The 19,130-nt window shown below is 38.6% G+C and overlaps 1 protein-coding gene across 6 annotated transcripts in view; it reads right to left on the bottom strand.

Moving 5' to 3' along the window:
- Positions 1–18,231, bottom strand: part of PCDH9 (protocadherin 9) — an 879,612-nt gene extending 861,381 nt beyond the window's left edge. For all 6 annotated transcript variants that reach the window (XM_084767921.1, XM_084767923.1, XM_084767922.1 and 3 more), the window contains exons 1-2: positions 17,666–18,231; positions 13,258–16,428 (exon numbers count right to left, since the gene is read on the bottom strand). In XM_084767921.1, the coding sequence (XP_084624047.1) occupies positions 13,258–16,293 (3,036 nt within the window). In that variant the 5' untranslated portion in view covers positions 16,294–16,428; positions 17,666–18,231. The remainder of the gene's footprint in view (positions 1–13,257; positions 16,429–17,665) is intronic.
- Positions 18,232–19,130: the final 899 nt, after the last annotated feature.

Raw genomic sequence — 19,130 nt, 5'->3', positions numbered from 1 at the left:
GGGCTTTAGAGAGAAAGGGGTCCATTTCTTTCTTCCAAATTAGCCAAAGAACATATTTTAACCTTGTACTTCTATAATTAGAGAAATATATCTTAGAATTTTACTGTCCCCTAGAAACATCAGACTCCTAGAGCAGTTTTTTTTTTTAAAGGAGAGACTTTCAAAATATATTTTAGGAAAAAAATGACATCATTTTAAAACAGAGTAAGTACTCACTTTTACATAAGGAAAATTTGTAATTAAAATCTACTGCAATCCTTTAAGCAAAAGCCACGCCACGAATAAAAAAAAAATCTTATTGTCTAACACCACTTTGCAATACAGTTAAGACTTACTGCATGTATGTGACATTACAGAATGAATAAACAGTAAAAGGTGTGTGTGTGTATGTGTGTGTGTGTGTGTGTGTGTGTGTGTGTGTGTGTGTGTGTATACATCAGTGAATCATATAGAAGCTCGTTGGCAGCACAAAGCTTCATAATCCTTATATGAAATAATTTTTAAAAATCTACAGGACTAGGAGATATAAATTGAAAATAACTTTTAATACATGTGAGTGTATTAAATATAATATAGTTCATTAATCTAGTGAAAAGGATGCCTAGTGTTTACTTGTCAGATTTACTTATACTCCAATAAGTAATTGGAGACAAAAAAGCCATTCACATTACTTCCTGGGAACCCAAGTGACCCTGGTCTTAGACCAAACTCGTGGTCATTTGTGGAATAGAATTTAAGAAAAATTCCTGGAACTCTTCCCTAATTAATAAAGAGGCAATGTCATTAACCTGGACAACACGAAACATATTGACTTAATTGTCATTTAGCTGTGTGTAGCAAGCACCACGTTTTAAATAGTGCTATAAATAGCACATATATAATGCATGGTAGCTATATATTGAATATAGATATATTCGGAGATGCCATTAGAATATACCAAATAAAACAATGATTCTAAAACCTTAGAGCTCATTTGCCATTTACAGTGTGCCTGATTATCCTTTTGGTTGAGCTTTTTTTCTAATTTCGATGTGGCAGCATTGAGCATTCTTTATTGAATCACACTAGATAACTATGGTACAGTAGAACAACACCATAACGCACATAAGACTGGAACTCACATGGTAGTGTGAACTTCGAAGTCCAAATGAAGTCATGCTAGCTTTCCATGGCCCAGGGGTTTTATTGAACCTTTATAAAAATGCTTAATAATTGTTCTTAAGGATTGTTTTCTTTTAAAGTCTCTTTTGAGTTCCTAGCTTACATGCAATTAGGGTGAAAGCAAAGGCCAATGTAAAACAGAGTGAACTCAACCTAGGGGTGGTGGAAGTAATGATAAAATTTTATTTTTTTCATAATCAAAGTCATGGGAAATCTATTGAAATCTGGCTATATTACCTTATTTGGTTATAAAGCTAACTAGTTACAAATCTACACTGCGTTTTGCTTCAAGTTCAAATCACCAATTTCATTTTAATATTTTTAGGTATTCCAGAAGAAGTAAATTACATTAGCCCCAGGATATTAAGAAATGCTATATTTAGGTAAAATCCTATTGTCTTATGTTTTTATATTTTGTATTTGTTAATGTTTATGTAATCCACGTGCTTACCGACTGTAAACATGTATACTCAAGCTCTGATAGCTTGCTCTTAAATAAAAAATATATTATTTTAATATAATAAAAAAGTAGCACAAATAGCATTTCTGTCATCAGTTTGGCAAATTGTAGACATATGATCTATATATTCCCAGCTATTTCAACTAGTTTGATTACACACTAGATGCTGTTACTTCAACAGTGATGCTTTCTAGTCTATGGAATAATTGGAAGCAAGAACCAGCAGGTTTCAAATGATTCCAGCTGCGTTAAGTACTGACTGTGCAACAGATTTGGTTTTATATGTTGTTTTGTAATAGGAGTGATGTGAGAGGTGAAAATCCCCAGATGGGTGCCGTTCCTATGGGTAATAGACGGAGAACTACATTAATAACAAATGGTAAGAGGAACAGGGTAATTTTAAATGCAGCAGACAACTGAAGTAGGTAAAACAGAAATGAAAGGTGAAGTAATTTCACAGACAAAATAATAAGAACTAAGATCAAAGCAAAGCATTTTATATTTTATATTCTGATGTTGTTACAAATCAATTTCTTACAACTTCTAATAATGAAAATGATGTTTAAAATAAGAGTAAATTAATGCAAACTCCTACCTATATAAAAATAAAAAGAATAGATTAAGACAAAATAATTATAAGCAAAATTAAAGGAGCATCCATCATTAAGTGAATTGGGTACCTTTGTCACTATGGAGCTGATATGCTTAGGCAAAAGATATGGAAGTTTTGGCTTGCCTGAGGATGTACTTCATGCCCAGTTGATGTTTTCATACTTAACTTCACAGCAATCTTATCTTCTAAGTACAGGTACATTCATGTCACAGACAAAGAAATCAAGGGCCTAGTCTCACTGTCTAGGTGATGCAATGCATTATTAGTTATCACAACATTTTCATGTAGTAGTTCATCCAGTCATTTCTGCTGCTACAAATATCAAATTATTTCAATGGTCTCCAATTTCTTAGCTGAAAAATGAATTAAGTAGGTCAAATCATCTCAAAGGCACATGTGAAGCTTCTGCATGTGAGAATCCTCTGAGTTCTATTAGACACTAAATTTATCTTTCTAAAATTAATATAGTAACCAGACACTGCATTAATCACTATTCACTTATTATTTTGCTTCCTTTTATAGAGCATGTGCTAGATTCTAGTGCATTTTCTACTTTACCAAAGAGTACATTAAGAAAGCTTGTATGACACCTTTGCCTTTTTGTTTTTCAGAATAAGCATCTCCTTCAACCACTCATAGCCAATTGCATTGGCCGTTATGTTTAGAAGAAATCACTGAGTAAGTTTCAGTGTAGATAGTATTCTGGCTAATACTGACTACCAACCTGTTAGATTCTAGATTCACCATGGAGAAATACCTTTGAGTGTGTTTCTAAATTGGAGAAATTGACCTATTCTAAATTTGGTTCAAATCAGGCCATAGTTTGGAATCCTAGATTGAATAAAGAGGCGATCTCATGCTGGACACAAGCATGCCCTTATCTCTGCCTCCTGACTGAGGATGTACCTTGACCAGATGCCACATGCTACTGTTGTCATGCCTTTCCTGTTATGATGGAAAGTGCCCTCCTCAAACTGTGAACCAATATAACTTTTGCATTCTGCCTTAACATGATTTTGTCCACATTTTGTTATATCAATGAGAAGAAGAGAGAAAAGATACTGCTACAGAGGAAGAGACTCAAAGAGAGGGTTGCTGATCCTGATTTGTGGCTTTTTTCCCCTCCCTATCTTGAATGAGTGCCATGTTATAATGGACACATCTCGTGGTATGTGAAAATAAATAAGTACAATGGGAAATTCAAATGTTTTTAGATGGTGGGAGAATGTAAACAGTGAATAAGAAAGTTTATATGGACCACGATATAAAGTAAAAAGATAAAAAAGAAAGAATGACTGACTGACTTAATGAATGAAATAAAGGGAAAAAAGATTGCTTATGTCCTCTAACATGATTTTTATAGACAGAAATAAGTGGAGAGTAGAATACAAATATGATGTTAAATTATAAAATTAGAGATCTCGTAGATCATTTACTGAGTGTCTTACTCAGTTTGCTACTCTCACCAATACTTAGAGTTCATGTAAGGAAATAGAAATGTAAATGAGACATATTGGCACTTGGAGGAACTCACTACAGTTCTTCTTAACTGTGACACTGCACAGAATAATACCTCACTCTGTGGCTACCCTGAAGAGACATCTGAGACAAAAACCAGGTCTATGTTTGGTACCATATTGACTATTTTCCTGGGTGGGCCTCTATCAGCTGGAGAGCACACAAGGTCCTGTCAGTAACAGACGGTCCTACAGCTTTTGTAAACCCTGAGGATCACTACCCTTACTACTACCCAGAAGTCAATAACCCTTAGCTAAGGCAGAAATTGACTGCCTAGAAAAGAGACTTTCAGTATCAAGATGCGTTTGTCAATTATTATCATATTTATAAACCATGAGCAAAATTAACATATTTTGTTATCATTGCTTCCATCAAAAAAGGTGTCATTGTCAAGATTAGTAGTGAAATGAATGAGTCCATATCATGAAAGACACCGTAAAGGTTGTCACTGTGTTTAAAGTATTGCAATGTAAATTTCATACGTATTTTAATTTTGAAGCAAAAATACAGTCAATTTTCACATAAACTCTATTACATTTTATTCAGGAAATTGGAGTACATTTGGATAAAACATTCTTAATCTACATGCAACAAAACAAAATATTATGTCTTATCATTGAGAAAGGTATGAATGAAGAAAAGTGAATTTTAACCATGGTAAATGAAAAATTAACTCAAAAGAGAGCTTTTGTCTGGTATTTCTTATTAGAAAGGAGTGTTATGAAGTTTGACACTTAATGAATACTGTCAAGATATTAACCTCTTACAATGTATGTGAATGTGAGTGTGTGTGTATATGTGTATAGTTATGATGTTTATAGTAAAGAGATATATAGAAGCAATATATATCATTTAAAATTTACTGAGAAACTGAAAAGCTGGATGTGCATTAACTAACACATACGAACATCTTTGATCTAGTGAATAATAAGACACAGAGCAAAGAAAAGCTGCTGGCGCAAGTTCATTCACAGCTGATACAAAGGAAAGGCCATTGTGACTCAGGACTTCCAATGGGAAAATCTGTCCAAAGACATGAATATATGACCCAGGAGGGTATCAACTCACATCTCAGAGCTCACTCCATTTTGTCTCAATTTGTCACTTGCACCATCTACAAAGTTTCCCACAGAATCCTATGTAGCTGCGTGTTTGAAAGTCCTCAGCATGCAGCTGTTATCACACAGAGGCACAGATTGGTTGTATCCCCAGAATCCAAAGAAGCACCAGTATCTTTTTTTCTCAGAAAAGATCTACCAAAGAACTACTGTCAGCAGAAGACATTTTCTTCCTTTGAAAGATACGGCTCCATTTCATAATGCCTTCTGTTCCCATTTCCTCCTTATTGATGTTTGTTTAATGAGGAAATGGGAGAAAAGTACAAATTTCATTCCCTGAATCCTGATTGCTAGTCTTTTGTTTTCCAAACCAATCGTATATGATTAACAGAACCAGCCATTTTGCACTGCGTGTGTTGTGGGCCACACATGATTAAATACTTTTTTTTAATGGAAGCAAAAAATTAGAAAATAAAATAAAAGCACATTTGTAACCATTTTTAAACACACAAGCCTATTTCTACCAATTTAAATATAACCAGGCTAGTCTGCAACATCAAACGTTAAAGAACTGCCAGACATTTGCTCAACACCATCATGAAGGTAAATATAATGAAATCCATACATGCCTGGACTAAAAAGCCATGCTACCAATGTACATTATCTAAAAAACAGGCAGGAAGAAATTCTACAAATAGTTTGAGAAATAATCCAAGATCTAGGGCTTTCATTTGTGCTATGTTCAGTGGAGATTCTATTCTCAAAATTGAGAGTGCTTTCTCAGGAGAGGTGAAGCCCTAAATAATGGGCACCAGAGACATCTCCAAGAAAGTACCAGAACTCCTGCATCATCTGTTCTTCAGAGTCAGAAACATCAAAGAGCAAACCTGTCCGTTCTAAGGCATATGTCTGAGATGTTCATTCTTTTGAATATATCCAATGTGTCTGCATTAAAAAAAAAAAAAAAAAAAAAAAAAAACAGGCAAACCTAATTCCCTAGGCTATAAATCACTCTAATGTGGAATGAAACGTGTTAGCTGGTTGTATTACAAAGCCTTTACTTCATATTTAATAGGCACCTGCAATTCCAGCATTATACAAAGCTCTCTACTTTGCAAATCTTTAAAAAAAAAACCCACTTAATTTTCAGCACTGATTTCCTGCAATCTAGGAGCTTATGAAGGGTTCACTGTGTTCATACAGATCTATGCAAAATGTGCCGGAGCTTCCTTGTCTGTGATGGCATTCATCTGGAGGTGAATCCCAAACCTCTATCACTGGCATGCTTATTTCTGACTACAGTAAATATTCTCAGGATGAAAGCTGAAGATTAGGGAAAGACAAGAATGAGGCCAAATAACCAGCAGGAGGAGAGATATGCGCAAGCAGCAGGCAGCTCAGTAACAATTCTCCATACCACTGCAGTGGGAGCTTAAAGATCCAAAGCCCCTGCACCCATTACCGTCTCAATATTCTTAAAGGGATTAGAGAGTTTCTTAATCAACTGCCGAGACACTGAAAAAGCCTTGGAACTGGATATTAGAAAGCTGCGTATTACTAAAGCGTAAAGATAGCTCGAGAGCCAAACTATGGAAGAATGTTAAATGAAAGATAATATACAGGAAAGAAAAAAAAAAATTGACAAAATTACCATTCTTTCCTATAGCTCATAAAAATAAAGGCCTGCCTTTGCTAATATTCATAGTAAAATAGTATGTAGTAATGTGTAGCTAACAACAGGTAAGTTTCATGTCTCTTTCCTTCCATATGCTAGAGTGAGTTCTACAGGATGAATAAGAAGAAGCAATCCGATGTGCTGTATGGTCCTGCCTAGTGTATATCTTCCCTACTCTAATAAGTTGTACCTGGTCCAACATTTTCAATGCAATATGTGCTCGGGTATTTTAATGAATGTTGAAGATGATCAGAAAATATTTTTCACAGGTCTTACTGGATAAACATGTAAAAATAGACTTCTAATGAATGCCTCAGAGTTATAGCCTCTCTCGAGTTATATGTTGCAGCTGAGAAAACTCTAGTAATTCTGCCACTTCTCTTATATATAGGAGACACACTGCTTGCAGGACAGAATATACGTGTGAAAAAACAGAAATCAGATTTTTTTTCATCCACTTTCAGTTATAACACTTTACTATTAAAAAAGATAGTGATTAACTCATATAGAAAGTTCAAATTTTTAATGAATCTTGGCTTATGGAGAAAGGGAATATAAATCTAAAGCGAAATGTCAATCATGGTAATATACCTTTCAAGTTTTATGTTTTTGATGATTGACAGCCCAATAGGTTTGTATCAAACAAAGGCAAAAAGGCATGTGTTCCTTTCCAAATGAAATGTTTGACAGGTTTAACAGTTATCTGAACTAGCAACTGATGGAATCTTAAACATGGAATTTATGTAACTCCTCATATATATGAGAGATCATATCTTTACATATCTACAATGTATTTCTATAGAGTTATGTACATGACAGGTATGCTCTCTCTTAAAAGTTTCCAAGCTATGACCATTGCTGCTTAAATACGCTGACTTCTGTGCCTCTATGGCCTTGTAGAGTAATCTTCCTTTCCTGATTCGCAGTCTCAGTTTCTCACTAACAAACCTGAGAGATGCTTAAGGAATACAATATGTACAAATTCAGAAAGAACATTATTTGGAAAATGAATTTCAAGAAAATTTTAAAAGCCCAGTCTGTGATTCTTAATTTCCAAATAAGCCGCCATGCCAGATGCTACCGAAAAGACTAATATTATCAAGAAGGAAAGTCATCATTTTATTCCAACACATGGAAATGCCAGACTATGTGCAGACTTGCTTATGACTTAAGGATGTTGAGGTGATGCAGTGTAAGATCCTCTAGATTTTGTCTTGTTTTTTTCCCCTGTTTTGTTCATTAGTACACAAGCACTAAGGGTTTATATCTACCATAGCCAAACCAGACACGTCGAATCAGTATATGAGGACCAATGCTGTGCAAACACTTAGCCTTAGATGCAACAACACAAGACTAAGTTCTTGACAACTGGTGCTATACCAGAGTTCTCTAACCAAGGAATTAAAAAAAAAACAATGTGGAGAATAAAAGTAATTGCAGAAACTGAGCTTACATGGAAATATGATTGTAAGGCCTCACTCTCATACTGTATACTTTAAAATAATGTACCTGAAAAAATAATGCATTAAAATTTCAATTTTAGTATTTGAGCTGTAATTTAGAGATTTGATATAAATCACAGTGAATTGTGATGGTATCTCATTCCACTTTTGAGTTCTTTCATTCAATCTCAGTTTTCTGTTTTCTGCCTTTTTAATTTAGTCCATGCTAACAAGAAAATTCTACCTTTCAACTAAATAATGAAGGTGCTCATATATAAAAATAAAACGGTATATTGCATATGTAAAACAACACTTCAAAATTTTGTTATCATTTTCAATGCCGGAATATGAGAACTATACATTTTAGACCAGTGATCTCCCTCTGATCTAGTCATGACCATATTGTGAAAGAACAGGTGCTGGTAACTACCTTGCCAGTCTGAGGGGACATAGCTCAGTGGGAGATCCCTGGATTAAAGTGTGCAACTACCGAATTTTAGAATACACAAGCAGTCATGACTGTGCAGTATGCACACCATGAAAAATTGCTCCTAGCTCAACATCGAGTATTTAACCCTGAGAAATAGGAAAGCACAGTTTTGGTAGCTTTAAGAGAATTTTAACTATAGACATTCCCTGCATTTTTATAATATTATGTATGTAGTCACACCATAAAAAGTCTATTTAATAGAATGGCATTTTTTTTGTATCCATTTTCCATGAGGTTATCAGGAATGGATGATACAAATTATCCTGAACTTCACAGAACTATCAAGTAGAAAACAAAACCAACCTCAAATGTCCAAGTTAAAAATGCAGGAGGGAAGGTCCTTGGTGTGAATGAGCAAGAGACCTTTACCTAAGAAGTTCGAAGCAGTCTCTAAAAATGTATCTCTTACTTCCTAAAAATGAAAACTGACATCACAACCAAAGAAACATATCAAGGGCAAATGTATAGCATTAAAAAACCACAGTTTTCAAATTTATTTGATTTTGAGGTAAGGACAAATTTTCTCGATGTGTCTACTGCAAAGTCATGCCTGCAGTGTATTCTAAAATTCGGGAGTTGAAAACATGCTTACTTTTTTACAGGCCTCGCATTAGATTCCATTTGCTCCCTTCATTCTCAATTGCATTTTTGTCTTATGACAGTTCTAAATATCAGCTCTGTGACTGCCTTATGCATTCCGTGTGTCATAATAACATTGCAGTACTGATTGTGGTGGATTACTAAAAAACGAAAAGTAATCACAAATGTAATATAGTATCTCTAAATGATTGGGAATTGAGGCAATTCCCTTTGAAACTGTAAAAGCACACACACTTGCTTGAGTACAGCTTGTCTACACATTTTCAATGTATAAATTCTTCAATCTATACATAAATGTGCATCTGAGCAAATACGTTAAAGCATAAAAAGTTAATGTCAGGATGTTTAAGCTCTAAAATGAGCATTTCATTTAGAAAATTAAACATAGCTGTTTACTCAGAACCAAACTCTGGTGACGCTTTCAGAGATTGTTTGATTACTTGAAGAACTTGTCAAGTGTAAACAGATCACTGTTCTTTATGTTAACATTTTCATTTATTCCCACTCTCCTGCTGGAGAAAAACAAAGCACATGGGACCAAGAAAATTAATTCCCCAAATGCTGTCAACCAAGTTGGGAAACAGCAATAAACAGCTTACTGTAAAGCCTCCAGCTACAATAAAACAGCTGTCAATAGATGGGCAGAGTTGAGCTGTGCAAAAACAGGTCTGTGGGATATGATAATATGAAAGGAAAAGGAGAGCATCTCTGGTCCTAATAGGCTAAGGCTGAATCTCAAAGAATGGAGCTTAGAAGAGCAGAAGGCATTGTGATGTAAGACTTGTTAGCTGGGGACCTTTCTTAGGTCAGGCCAAGGACTGCTGTAGGTGAATCCCAAACTCTGTATTAAGGAAGACTCTATAGAAGCTGAGATAGCCTACAATTTGAAAATTCACATTCTAAATCCAGTTATGTCAATGATTGCTTTCTTTTTTCTCTTAGGCAAAACTTTATTGTAAAGCCACCAGTTGGAATTTAGCGTGTTGATACCTTTTTAATCTACAGTGGTGAATTTTGCTTTGATTGCTGTGATCTTTTGCTTAAAACTATAAATTCTCAATCCAGGGACACACAGGGCACTTTAAAATTATTTTTAAAAATTAGTGGCAGAATGAATTGTAGAGTTGCTATATTGAAATTTAAAAAGGTGCAGTAAGATAGAGTCAATAGAGGGAATAATTACAAATAGCTTATGTTTTATTTGTAAACACACAGGTAGACTGCAAAAGAGAAAGTGTCAGACCAACTAAGAGTCACTGCACCACAGACCAGGTCAGGATGTAGAAACCAGATGTTGCTCTTTCATATTAATAATACAAAGTAGTGTTATTTAAATTTGGTAGCCTCATATTTAAGATTCTTGAATTTTCCAAATGTCATCCAGTACCACAAAGTCAGAAGGTATACTGATAAACACAATCATGTCCACTTTATCAAAAACAAAATATAAAAACAAAAAAAAATCCACCCAAACCACATGTTATGTATTGGTCTACAAATTCATTGTGTAAAATTTGGAGTAATAAAATTTATATTTTCAATGTTGTAAACTATAGGATTTTAGTTTGTATAAAGGCTACTAGTTGAAGCAGAAGAGTTAAGCAAAAACAAAAACAAAAAGGGTTTTTTTGTTCTAGTTTATAAAAAAACATCTTAAAGAGTTATCATAGACTTAAGTGAACACAATTTTAAGAAACTATATATAATTTTTGTCTTTCATTCACAGAAAATAGCTTTTCAACCCTAACATCATGTCTATGTGTCTGTTTACTGCCACTGCCTCTCTACTTATTTCCAAGATTTATTTTCTCACGTATGACTGCTGTGGTTGTAGGTTTTTATTATGAAAGCTTCTAAAAGATATAAACATTCCCATTACAATAACTCTTTTTCATCTGAATGAATTTCAGCTACTTTTCAACATTAGAATGTGTAAGAGAAAGCTACAAAATGCCTCATGGTCTGAAACTGTCTGGAATATACCGTAGATTCAGTTACTGAGTTACTTCACACCCTGTCAGCAAGATGATGTCATATAAGCAAATGTCTTTATGACAAACCAAGCTTCATCAGAAGATCCCTTCAAAGCTTTGCTGAGACACATCTGACTAGCATTTACATTCTTTATAGTATTTAAGCCAATAACTGTGGGAAAATCAAAATAATCTGGCCTGTATTTTACTGGCAATGTCCATAACACTGAAGTAAAAGAAATGATAATGTTGAGAAGTAGACAGGCAATTTTTTTTTTGGAAACAAAGAAACCGACTGCAGATCTCACCTTAAAAGTTTCAGTTTCTACTAGTTCTTTTCAAGGAATGATGGAAAGCAAATCACATGATACATAATTGGTCTTAATAAAGGAAAAAACAAAACTTTTCTTCATTTTCCACTGGGATAGAAACTTCCAAAGGTCAGTTAGTTTCATCAGTTATTTTTCTTGTAATAATTGCATTATTCAATAACTTTAAAAATCTTTGCTTTGTTTGGACAGTTTCCAAAGTTTAGACACCACTCTCTCCTCAAATGCTGATAAGGCTAGCATGAAACAGAGGTGTTCTCCTGACTTCCACTTATATACAATAACCTAACAGATTCCTTGAGCACTTCAAACTGATTTTTATTACTTTAGGAAAACTTTTCCTGTGCTTTTCAGCTTTAATATACAATGCTCTATATATTTAATATTTCAAATGGAGATAGTGCTTTTATAGTAATAAGAATTTTTACCGAATATTCTAGGAGTACCTGTTGTCATCCACTGACCAAATCTTTTTTTATTATACCTTACTGTCCTGAAGCCTCAACTTCATTACAGAGGAGCCTCTGAATTTAAAAGGGGTAAACAGTTTCCATAAGATACACTACTCTAACACAACTTCAGGAAAAAAAAAAAAACAACTACAACAACAACAACAAAAAGACCCCTTGATTTTCCAAAGACTCACCAATGCCTGCCAAGACAATTCTGCAAGTGAATTTTGTTTTACTTCATTTTTTGAGGTCTATATTCCTAAGGGTTAGCAGAGTGGTGGTGGATGGGTCACCAGCAGAGATGGACTGCTGAAAACAGACCTTGGCTTCCAAAAATCCTAGAAAGTTGATGTGCTGAGAGCAACTCATTAGACAGCAAACAATTGAACTTAAATGCTAGTTGCTCCAGAGGAACTATCATTAAATAAAAGGTATCTTTGGCTGTACTACCAGCTTGATCCTTCCCTTCCCCCCTTCTAGCTACTGCAGGATTGGCACCTGGCCAGCACAAGGGACATGATACCCTAGTGCCATCTACAGGCTATTATCGACATTCAAATTTTGTGGCAACAGACAAGCACCAAAGAAACAAATTAGACAGCGCTGCATTTAAATCTTTATTAACAAGGAATTATTAGACCTAAGAAAACCTAATTCTGGATTTGGTTGAAATATGAGTTTCTCAGCCTCTTAATCCCTCTTCATATGGCATATTTCACAGTTTAAAATGAGCTATGACAGATCGCTTATGCATTACTAAGATGAGAAAGTATTTACAATGGATTCCTTCTTTTCTGTATAAATTAGTAATATTAGAGAGAAAGCATTCCTTTTTTTTCTTTTCTTTTCATTATGGACACTGATAATCTTTCCATGAAAGACCCATTTTACTATATTACAATAAAATAACTTGAAATCAGGGAGCAGACTTTCTATATGGCTTAGATGCAATCAATCAACAATCATGTGCTTCACAGCTGATGTACAATTAATATCTTACTACCTTTTTTAGAGTCTAAAAAAAACATTAACCCCTTTAACAACCACAGCTCCGGCATAATTGGTGTCAGACCTTCAAATGTCATTTAAACTTGATATTTGAAGGTGACTTTTTAGATCAAAAGGTAATGTGAAAATCTTGAAGGAGGTAATTTGGAAACCCCAGGAGTAGAATTGGGCAAATCAGGATGGGTTTTCTTCTTGAGAAAACATTATCCTGGGACATTTTGGAATAATTTCCTCTTTTCATCTCTGCCATTTGAAGGAAACTGGGAGGTTAAATAATTCTCAGAACTCAGAAATTTCAAAGCTGTTCTAAAAATTCTTGACTGAGCCCCAGAGGAATAAAAAAGGGGTCAAGTTTTTTTTTCTCCTCCTTGTAAGTAAACTAAACTTAGACCAAAACAATAGACACACTGGCACGTTAATACTGGTTGACTGGGCACTTGTATGCAGTACTTATAGACCAGTAAAAGTGCTCGTTTACCTGTCTGGTGTGTAAGGGCCCCTTGGTCTTGAAGCCTCCTTGGGAGCTGCACTCTGAGGCACTGAAGTGATCTGAACTAGTGGAGGAGCGTTTGGAAAGGGTGTCGCAGCCCCCAACAAAGGTGTTGTCCAAAGGGAGCTCCTGAATGACATGATGCTTTTTCACGGAAACTGGAGTGTCTGGTTTGAGATGAAAAGCAGGCTGTGGAGAGGCAGACTTGTAGTGCTTGGCCAGGTCGGGGCTGTTAGGCTTGAAGGTTGTTGGAGGGGCTGGTCCCCAGTCAAATCTTCCTATACTTTGCTCCTCCAGCTCAGCGGGCAGGCTTATGGTCCCATTGATAGGTTCATGAACTGCGTCATCAGGTTTGGACTCTTCAATAGTCACAAAGTTCAAAAGTGAACTCTTGGGCGACTTTCTTTTCTTCCGTTTCTTTTTCTTGTTCTGTTTATTCTCCTGGTTTGGGGACATCCATTCAGCACCTTGCTTGCTCCTCTGAGCTGCTTTGAACCTCGACGCGTGGCGACAGCGTACCAGAACGGTGACAAAGATTACAACTATGACCACCATAGCCCCAGCGACGATGGCAATCATGATGGTGAGATAGTCCTCGTTTTGATAGGGTTGGCTACTATCTCCTATGTTCCTGTCCAGTGGGGTCTCCATAGTCCTGCGGATCAAGTCATATATGTACGAGGCATTCCCGGCAGTATCGTTCACATAAAGAAACACTAGCACTAGAGTGTGCAAAGCCTTAGGATACCCCAGGTCACTTATGTTCACCACCAGGCGGTGCAGACCCACATCAGTAGGTGCTGGCTTTTCTTCTAAGGTGATGTTGCCCGTTACTGGGTCAATCCGAAACAATCCTTTGTTGTTCCCACTCACTATTGTATACTTAAGTTCTGCATTCATCCCCGTGTCAATATCCACTGCAAAAACTTCAGCAACCACAGAACCTGGAATGGCTGAGAGGGGCACCAACTTAAACGAAGTGTTGGATGGTGGAGAAATGACAACTGGACTATTGTCATTGACATCCATGACATTGATAGTTACTTTTGCAGTAGAGGACCGAGGTGGCTGTCCTCCATCAGTGGCTTTGACATCAAAAGTGTAGGAACTCTGCTGCTCTCTATCGAAGGAGACGTTTGACTTTATGACTCCCGAATAGGGGTCCAAGACAAAATTTTCATTGTCGTTTAGAATGGAAAGAGTTACAGCCTTATTCTCTCCAGCGTCTTCGTCTGTCACTGTAATCACCCCCACAGTACTATACTTTGGCAGATTCTCAGACACAAAAAACTGAAAATGATTATGAGTAAACTTGGGGCTGTTATCATTCTCATCCAGAACAGTAACTATCACTGCTGCTTGGCTTTGGAGGGGAGGGGTCCCATTGTCCCTGGCTGTTACTGTAAAAATGAATCGCTCTTGTTCCTCCCTGTTAAAGACTCTGGAGGCTGTCAAAACTCCTGTCTTTCTGTCCAGATCAAAGAAGGAGGCATTCGGTCCAAGCTGATAAACAATGTCTGCATTTTTCCCACTGTCTTCATCCGTAGCACTAATAGTTGTTAAGTATAACCCACGTCGGTTGTTTTCAGAAACTGACAGCTCAATTACAGGCTGGTTGAAAATTGGTGGGTTGTCATTTTCATCCTCAAGCTTAACCCTTACCAGAGCAGTCTGATTCAAACTGGGCTTCCCAGAATCTGAGGCCACAATTTTAAAGCTGAATTCTTTGGTGCCCTCGTAGTCCAGCAAAGAAGAGGTCTCTAGCAGGTACTGGTTGTCATATACCGCCTTCAGATGAAATGGGACCTCTCTTTCAATAAAACAGATCACTTTGCCATTAACATCCGTGTCCTTATCTGAAACTGTAATTAGGGCAATCTTTGTATTGACTGGATCTTTCTCCGATAGATACACTGTGCCATTGATGGGACTTATGATGTACCTGAGGTCAATGTTTGGAGGGTTATCATTTACATCTGTGACATTGATGGTAACTGTGGCTCTGGCAGGAGTGGAGCTGCCATCACTAGCCAGCACTGTCACTCTGTGAATGGCTGTCTCTTCCCTGTCTAAGGACCTCTGAACTGTAATCAGCCCAGTTGTGTTATTTAAAGCAAAGAGTCTTTTGGTTGCAGGGGCGACCTGGGCACCAAAAATGTACCGGATTTCAGCATTGCTGCCTATGTCTGCATCAGTAGCATGGAGCTGAATTACAGAGGTCCCCACAGGAGCATTCTCTGGAATATGCACCTCCACTTGACCCTCTTTAAACACCGGCCTGTTGTCATTCACATCACTTACTGTGACCTGTAGGATGGCTGTACTGGATTTCTGTGGAGTGCCTCCATCCTCCACTTTGATTTTCATCACATAGGTATCTTTTTGTTCTCTATCCAAGTTCTGCTGAACAATCAATTGCGGCCACTTTTCTCCCTCTGGAGTTTCCACGATATCCAGTCCAAAAACACTCTGCCCATTTAGCAATTCATAATGCTGCACCCCATTGAAACCTGTGTCAGGGTCTGTGGCTGAGGGGATTGGAAAGCGGCTGTTGATCAAAGTGTTTTCTGGAATGGAAATATTGATGACAGGAGATGGAAACATGGGGGCATTATCATTGGTATCCTTGACAATGATCTTGATTTTGATCAGCCTGAAAAAGTCATTGGGGAGGATCACCACCTCAAGTTCAAAGAAACACTCATTCTCTTCAGCATAAGCAGCGCCAGCACAGAGTTTTTCTCTGTCTATTCTGTTGGAGGTTGTGAAAATCTCCCCAGTGCTGCTGGATACTTTCACCAGAGGGGCATCCCCAGCTTTAGAAACCAGTCTGTAGACAAGGCTGGCGCTGGTCCCTGTGGCAGCATTGATGTGAGAAATGTTCAGATCCTTTGGTATATTTCCTATGGGCACATTTTCAGGCAATTCCTCTCTAATAGTGTAAATAAGTTCTTGAGCTATTGCGGAATCCAGCCTTAAACAGGCAATCAGAGCAGCCAACAGGTAAAAATCCCTCAGGTCCATGATAATGTATTTATTTTCTTTTCTTGGATTTTAGAGTTTAAAGGTTTCCACTGAGGAATGATGCACGAATTGCTAGAGGAAGTGTGCATGGGCTGGAGGAGGCATTACATCTCATCTCTTATTTGGAGACAGCCACTGTCAACACAATTGTACAGACAACATTATTCCTCAGCAAATGAAAACACCGTCACAAAACATCAAACCATATTCTCACTCCATATTAGTAAACATGACAGTTTGCTCTGCCACAGTTTACAAGTTAACTCTGTGGCCAAATCACAGAATGTCCCCTGCTTGTTGCATTTGCTCAGAGAAAATGAAAATTCGTCTACTTTTGAATTAAGGGCAACAGCTATTTTTGCCTGGGAACCCCCACCCCCACCTCCCATTGCACTGATTTTTTTTTCCATAACAATGTTTAATTCAAAGCATGCCTTCCTGTTCTGCTCCTCCCCTCCCCCTGCTTTGCCCACCTCCTGGTCTCCAGCCCACCTCCCCTAGTTGTTTGAGGTGGAAGTGAAAAAAAAGAAAACCTCAAGTATTTGGCTATGATTGCTGCCAACTGCTTTGTCACATGTTCAATATGATGTGTTTTCTTCTCTGCTACACTGAGTCATCTCCTCCTCTCAAAAGCCTGCTTCTCCTTCCTCCTAGTTCTCCAACTGCCTTCTAATCCAACCTTACTGGGAAATGAGCATCAGGACATGCTGTTGCTGCTGCAGCAGTAGTCACTGGCCACTACGTATTCTTATTGCCTCAGAGCACGAAAGCAAGACTTCACATTTCTTACTCAGAGCCTCCTCTGCTTTCCCCATATTTCCACATTGCCCCCACTGAGATAAATAAACACATTAAAACTTTTAAAAAACACGTATCAAATAGACAATTGCTTGTCACAGAGCTGGGGCCGTGTGCGGGGATGGAAGTGAAACACAGCCAACATTCCTATGTAACACCACGATGTTTTTCTACTGAGCATAAAAGAGGGAAAAATGCAGTTTCTTAATCCGGTTTCTCATTATAATATTAGTAACATTTGCTACACATAAATACCGCAACCCGGTAACACACGTAAAAGAACTTCCGCTCAGATGCCCCTCTAACTGCAGTTTAAATGGGTGCAAGGCTCCAGGCAGCTACCCACTGGAGTAGGACTGGTCAGTTCCCAGTCTCTAATCTTATCTGCATTAGCCTGCACAGTAGCTGATGCCCGCGATTAGTTCCAGCAGAGTGATGCAGGTGGGGTTGCAGATACAGCCCAGTAGGTGAGCTCTGCCCCAGCCGGCTACCCAATTACAAACACCTCTCGTCTACACCGAGGACAAAACTAAACATTGCATTTCCAATTGTGCATGCGAAACTTTACACTTACGTTTAGTTGCCTCAACCTTTCCCCTTTCCCGGTAGGCTGCAGTTAAGAAGGATTTGTTCCAACGCATAGAAAGCCATGCATCTGGTAGCACCAGTTTGGGGGAGAATTCAGAAGCAGCAAAACGTTTCCTCCTTGTAAAATGTGTGGCTTCGGGCTGGCAAATTAGCAACTCCCGAGAACAAATTCACAGATTTGTCGTTAGTCATTCTCTTCACATTTCCTTGGTTTTTACCCACTGGGTCTGGACTCTTCTGGTATTTAACACACAGCACATCCAGTTGCACTTCTTCCGCTCGGGAGTATATCCCACAGCATCCAGCCTACCGTTTGCATCCGTTGGCAATACTGTCGAAGTCTCTAACTTCTGGTAGGAAACGTCAGAGTTGGGTGATGGTGATTTTCTGCCGGGGTGCCAATTGCCCGGCAAATTCTTAATCCGTGAGCTCTTTCGAGCTTCAGAGACTGAGGCTTTCCTTCCTACCTCGCGTACTCTGGTCTTTCCCTTCTCTTCTGCCCCACTCTCCTTCTCCCTCTCCTCTCTCTCCTCTCTCTGAACTGAATTTCTTGATATAACTCTCAATAAGCCCAGAGGGAGGGCGTGACGGCCGAGGCCCCGCCCCGGGGTCCTGATTGGCCAGCATCTTGCAGTGCGGGAGGCTGCAGAGGGCTGCGGGAGGGGGCGCGGAACAAGGCGCTGACTGTCTCCGGCCTCCCCTCCCCAGCGCCCCTCGGCAGCCACAAAAACCTGGAGAAACGATCCCGGCCCCAGGAGAGCTGGCTTTCAGGACGCGCATTGAGCATGCCCGGCCGAGGCCAGCACCTAGAGAAGCTCTGGAGCTTGCAGCGGCGGAGCCAGGGCGGTGCGGTTGCACCGGCGCGGAACCCGGGAACCTATATTTTCGCCACCGAGGGATAAGGGTCATTGAGGCCGCTCTTTTCTTGATGTATTTCTGTCTGCAATGTGGAAGGGGCCAAAATACAGAGATGGCTGAGGCTAGCAGCCACCCTTCACTGAGGAGTTCCGGCCAGCAAATCACGGAGCGCATTAAACCATTAAACCGACTCTGTGCCCCCTGCTGCAAATTGAGGCATTTGCTGGCAGGGACATCCGAAGGAAGGGCGAAGAGGGCGGAGAGCTAAAGATAGGGCAGTAGAAATTTGCGTCTCGGTGGAGAATCGAAAGAAAATTAATCTGTGCTTTTACTGCGTGCGGGGTCACTGAAATTGCCTGGGGGAAGTGAACGTTGCAGCTGTGGTCCCTGGGCACAGCCATAGCCAGTTCGCGGTATAAGAAGTCTCCTTTCCCGTGAGCAAAACCTGCTGCGGCCGCCTTTGCCCTTCTCCTTTTGCATCTCAGGGAACCGAGAGAACCTAGCTCGCCAGAACGGAGGTTGTAGACGAGCCCGCTGCCAGCTCACCTAACTGCGAACTTGACTTCCGAAGGGCTTGAAGGAATACCGAGCAG

This window comes from Acomys minous, assembly GCF_964271855.1.
Source record: "Acomys minous genome assembly, chromosome: 18".
In the NCBI taxonomy this organism is placed as follows: domain Eukaryota; kingdom Metazoa; phylum Chordata; class Mammalia; order Rodentia; family Muridae; genus Acomys; species Acomys minous.
The sequence above is the reverse complement of the archived record's forward strand: the minus strand, read 5'-3'. Positions and strand labels throughout refer to the sequence as shown.